Source organism: Varroa jacobsoni, unplaced genomic scaffold, assembly GCF_002532875.2.
Source record: "Varroa jacobsoni isolate VJ856 unplaced genomic scaffold, vjacob_1.0 scaffold_160, whole genome shotgun sequence".
Taxonomy (NCBI): Eukaryota; Metazoa; Arthropoda; class Arachnida; order Mesostigmata; family Varroidae; genus Varroa; species Varroa jacobsoni.
This window is the reverse complement of record NW_019213062.1, coordinates 1-5,631: the sequence shown is the minus strand read 5'-3', so window position 1 is coordinate 5,631 and position 5,631 is coordinate 1. Positions and strand designations below refer to the sequence as shown.

The following is a 5,631-nucleotide window of genomic DNA, read 5'->3' as shown; positions in this document are numbered from 1 at the left end:
TGTTTTTTTCATTTTCATATTTTTCATCACACGTGATGAATCGCAGTAAAGATAATTTTATTTCGTTGCTGTGGAGTGTTACAGATGAAAATACATTTGAGTAATTTCAATTGCGGCAAGTCGTGTAGCACCCAAACAAACGAGCTTCTATTCGTTTGCTTTTTTCAAATCGGTTAAAACTGTTTAGTCATGAATGTTTAGTTTATTGGCGCTGTCATTGGTACTCACGTTCTAATCTTGCTCAATTTTTGCAGTAACTTAATTAATACTTTCATACTTGATCGACCACTGCGAGAAGAGTCTCTCACGCCGAAATTTTCAGAACGAATGTAACGAAACCATTTTTAGACTGCTTCTCCGACAACGCATCCTGAAAATAAACAACATTTTTTTTAATGTGGTTGTGGGCAGCATTTGTCTTTATCGTAAACAAATTGAAAAGTATAAGTAATTTTCTCAAAAATTTTACTTATCTTCAAAGCGATCTATCCTAAATATAAACAAGGAAACTTGAGGAAACAACACAAAGCGATCTATCCTAAATACAAACAAGGAAACTTGAGGAAACAGCAGTGTTAGCACATCTGCTACTGTGAAATCTCGGCTTTACAATGACACAAACACCGACCCGATGCGATTCATATCTTTAAAGCCAACCAGCTAGAGAAACTATGTTTCTATAACCCAGTATAGTTGCTCTTCTTTGAAGACACTGAAATTCAAGAGGGATGATTTGTTCTCATATTTTGCGGTGACCAGGCTCTGTAAGGCCGATTTGTGAATTCGCAGGAGTTTAAAATGTTTGCTCCAGTAGCTTTTTTTTATTCAAACATTGATAGCAGCCATAACACAGATATAACAAAGTCGTGCGTGCCATACAAAAATGCAGTTAATGTGCACTTACGCACTTTTTTGTGTAAAAATTTTACCGTCATGTATCTCTATTATTAAAAACGCTGAGATCAGTATATAAAAAATTTTGTTTTTCTTAATTGAAAATTAAGTCAAATGTTATGCTCCTATGCACTCTAGAACGATAATATTAAGCATCATTATCTTCACCAGAGAGGTGGAACAACCATATTGTCATTCTGTACATAAACAACGAATTTGATTTTTTCTTTCATGGTAATTTGTTTCCTATAGGTTCTTCTCATGGAGCAATTAGCAGAACTCCCTTCGGTAGATCGCATTGGTGTATCGCGGGTAATACCAAATCCTCGTGTTGACGGGGACCTTGCAGCTCTTGATGCCGAGGCCGCGCGAACCCTTCGACGGGACTCCGCCGTCGAACTGTTGTCGCACAGTGACGCGTATGGAAGTTTTACCCCAGTATTCTATCGTATACCTCCACCTTTGCATCTTGGTGAAGACGCTCTTACCTGGATCGAACCTGTGTCCGAATATGTTGATAAGTTGAAAGTAACTAGCATTAATTAGTCTACTTTTATTTTTGACGGATATTAAGTTCATTTATGTATAATTGATTGGGGTTTCTTGACTGAATAGGTAAACTCTTCAGTACGTATGTGCGATGTGGTCCCAGGGACACATTAATAGTGGTATAAGCTGAATCAATTAATGATTAACATGTCAGATGTAAACCAAACAAAAAACGCAAATTACCTTAAATCCTTTTTAGAATTTTTTACTATAGTACAAATGTGTTTTCATTTATACGTGTGGGTTTTTGCAGCCATTTTGGGATGAATCGATGTGCTCATCAAGTTCCGCTGGAAGTGAGACAAAACGTCTTTTGGCTCGCGCACTCAAACAGGCATTGACGCCAAATCAGCAAACTCAACTACTGGCTGATTTGAAAAAGGAACCGCGTAAAATTGTGCAATTAGGCCTGACTCCCTCGCGGTTACCCGATCTCGTTGAAAATAACCCTACCGTCGCAGTCGAGGTAAGTGACGCGCGCGCATGTCTTGTGGAGCGCCGTATGTAAATAAAGGGAGTGTGCGCTGTCATGGCAAATACAAGCTGGTTTGAAATTTTCAAATGTAATCTATAAGGGTTGCCACCCGTGGTGTGTTATCGGTCACTATAAAAGCAGGCTTCAGACGCCTATTTGTAACCAAATGAGTATACGCGAAAAATATCTCGAGATAGAAATCATATGTTCGTTTAACTCGTAGTATTGATCTTTTGTTTTCTAAATGACTTTGTAAAAAACGTATACATGCAAGCGATTCTTACTGTGGTTGTTATGTCATGCTTAGAGTGTTTTTCACCGTATGATCTGTATTGTTAGGTCCTTATGATGCAGCGGTCTGATTGTACGCATTTACCAGAATTTTATTCAGCTCTGGTCAACATGGAACTATCGCTGCACTCAATGGAGGTGGTTAATCAATTAACGACAGCGACAGAACTACCAGCTGAGTTTATTCACCAATATGTGTCGAACTGCATCGCCACCTGCGAAACCATCAAGGATAGGTACGAACAATGATACATTCATTACAAAAGCCTCATTTCAAGTTACTGAATCGCAATTTTTCGAGAAAGCATCCGTTTTTTTATATATATAACTTGTTTGGTCTGACACCCAGTGTAAATGAGTATGTAATCTTTTGGCCTCGCTTTTTCCTGTTACAAGTGAAAAATGTTAAGCGGCCAACCTACGAATCAATAGGACAAATACACGTAAAAATAAAAATATTAAGCTATGTTCAATTGGCCGCCATTGGATCACACAGGTACATGCAGAATCGGCTTGTTCGTCTTGTCTGTGTGTTTTTGTCATCGTTAATTCGAAATCGCCTAATTGATGTTCGGGAACTGCTAATTGAAGTGCAGGCATTCTGCATAGAATTCTCACGAATTAAAGAGGCTGCCTCCTTGTTCCGTCTGCTGAAGAACGTCGACTGAGGAGAATGAAGCATTTGATACCGTTACTTCGATTGTATGACAGCATGTGCAATCGGTTCGAATCCCGATTGCTGCCAGGGGCATGGGTAGGACGTGAGGAGCGGTGAAAAAAGAACTCTTCTAAAAAGCAAGTCCGCTGTTTTATGGGACTTGGAATAACTTCTGCAGTATTACTTACAGCCACATCTCTAACATGCTTAGTCAATGCAGGAGAGACGCGTAATTTCGCAATAACACTCAAAACTCACCTGTTGAAAGAAAACACAGATGTGTACGTTTCACTTAATAATGACGACATGTACTGTATAACTGTATAAAGAATAGCGGTTGATTGTTGAGTAGCTTGTATTTGCAAATATATAAAGACTGTGTACAAAAACAATAGAAGTGTATCTAGTGTAAATGGAATAAAAAAATATATGGCTTATTTACTTTCCAATTTATCCAAGAGTCTAGTCGACGTATTTTCTATCGTCTACATGCTCAAATAAACGTGAATAGTATTAGTTAGTTTCCATTTTTATTGTCGCTTACTTAGTCATTTAGTGTCATAAAATATGTGGGTCTTTTTTTGGAGTTAGTAATCTATTCAAAATTGATGCTTTTAAAAGATGGTGTACAGCCATAAACTGTATTTATCGTAAAGAATCTACGAATGTGGTCACTAGTGGAAAGGTTAGTGAAAAGGCCCCTGGGAAAAAGTTGTCATTGAATATTTATAAAAATATGAATAATACCAACTATTCCATCTCTCCTAAACGGTGAAATTTGTAGGAGCTGTTGTGCTATAAAAATAGATATAGACAACCATATAAATAAGTAGAAATTACAAAATGATTTAATTCTCAATTATTATATTTTGTCCGTATCAGTACCAAAGCTGCCGACCTCTTTAGTATACCAAGGCATAAAAAGATAATAGAACTGGCTAGGAAAATAAAACACAAACCGAAGAACTCTTGAAGCAGTGATGATTCGAGCTCTCGACTACTAAAGCACGTAGATTGGTATACTCCTTGGGAAAAGGCCGTATCTCAACAACTTACGTGACAATGACTAAAGGTGGGATAATGATTAATGATGATGTAATAATTAATGATGAAGTTTTAGATGTGTAGCATTTGCGCGTTTGCGTCTTATTGAATTGACGGTCTTTAACCGGTGGCATTTTTTCGTTATATACATGAAAGTAGCACGGTACAATAATTTCAGAACAATCGAAGTATGACCAGCAAGTTGATTTTTGTGTGAACTTGTAAGAAATTGAAACTAAGGTCTGTATCATCAGAAATTAAACTTAATTTAGACTTCTATATTAAACGGTAGGGAAATTAAGTTTTGAGAAGTGAGCCTTTGAAAAATGCCATTATATTCAGCTCGACATTTCTTTGATTACGCGGATCTTGGTTCTAGTTTGCCTGAAAGACAAACGGTTTTTTTGTGTTAATATGTTATCTTCGAAGGGGAAGTAACTGGCAGTTTTGATGCGGTTTGCGTTTTCTTACATTACAAGGGCGTTTAGCATTGCGACTTGATTTATAAATTAAATTTTATCTACAGTGGATATTACAAACTTCTTTTTTCGATATTTTGAGACGAAGCTAAGTTTTAGGCAATCCAAATTAATTCTCCCATTTTTGTTGGTTCTATTATTTACGCTGGCGTTTGAGTTGCGTTGTTTATTTATACTCTGCTACAAGTTTATGCTCCAGTTGTCTTGACCACTTTCGAAAGGTATAAACTAAGTCTTACGGATTTGCATGAGGGTTAGAGGTATTCGTACTAAATTAATGAATAAAGTTAGAAGTCGAATCTGATTCTAATCACCATTTCCAAATGAAAATCACTTTAAAATATGATTTTCATCTTTACATTATTTATGTTTAGAGAGTTTTTGACAATTTGTGTAATAAATTATGAATTTCGAGAAAAAGCGTAAGAAATCAAATTATTTAGTTATACTACCAAATGAATTCATGTCTTAGAAAGATATTTTATTCTAATAGGGGGTAAGCTACTGCTCCATCCTATTTGTATTGAAAGGTTTTACACAATATATACCTTTCAGTGTCGACAGTGCCTAAACATGCTCCATGAATTCGATTCTTTTGGGTGAGCAGCCTTGGTTTTACTATGATGTAAAAAATACATTTGAAAAAATTCGGGCTTACGTAAATGGTCAAGGCTTTCCCTCAGGCTCTAACGCCGCTCGACTTCATATCCACCGTGAGTCAAGTGGTGACATCTACTTGGTAATGCGAACGCTAACAGAAGGTATCTTTCTTGCAGGTCATAATTTACTATTATTTGTACATAAATTCGTACATAGTAATTAGTAGTAGACGCATATATTAAAAAACGTAGGGAGAATTTTCTAGATCGGGGTACCAAGGGCAGGGAGAACAGTACCAGGCAGAGTAGCGACAGCGACTTGGTCGCAATATTAAAGATGAAAACGGAAAACACATATATCTCCCCCAAAAACATGGACTTGAGACTAACAAACCAATACAAGGATTACTAATGGAGAAATAATAAACCAATATTTTGGGTATTTCGCCTAAAGCTGCTTTTAAACATTATTTCACAATAGCTTTTGATACTAAACAAAGTGAATCTGTGCCTGCTTTGCATATGTGCGTAGTAAGCAAACACGTTGCCAATATAAAAGACCTAAAAGAAATCTACAGTAAAGCTTTTCCTGCCATCATTGGGTAAGTAAAATGCAGACTTGCATCATGCAAGTAAAATGGG

The 5,631-nt window shown here is 36.7% G+C and overlaps 1 protein-coding gene across 1 annotated transcript in view; it reads left to right on the top strand.

The window, feature by feature from the left end:
• Not11 (CCR4-NOT transcription complex subunit 11) overlaps positions 1-3,320 on the top strand; it is a 6,456-nt gene extending 3,136 nt beyond the window's left edge. The window contains exons 5-8 of the mRNA XM_022850868.2: positions 1,147-1,422; positions 1,697-1,909; positions 2,258-2,445; positions 2,706-3,320. Coding sequence (XP_022706603.1) covers positions 1,147-1,422; positions 1,697-1,909; positions 2,258-2,445; positions 2,706-2,877 — 849 coding nt within the window. The 3' untranslated portion in view covers positions 2,878-3,320. The remainder of the gene's footprint in view (positions 1-1,146; positions 1,423-1,696; positions 1,910-2,257; positions 2,446-2,705) is intronic.
• Positions 3,321-5,631: the final 2,311 nt, after the last annotated feature.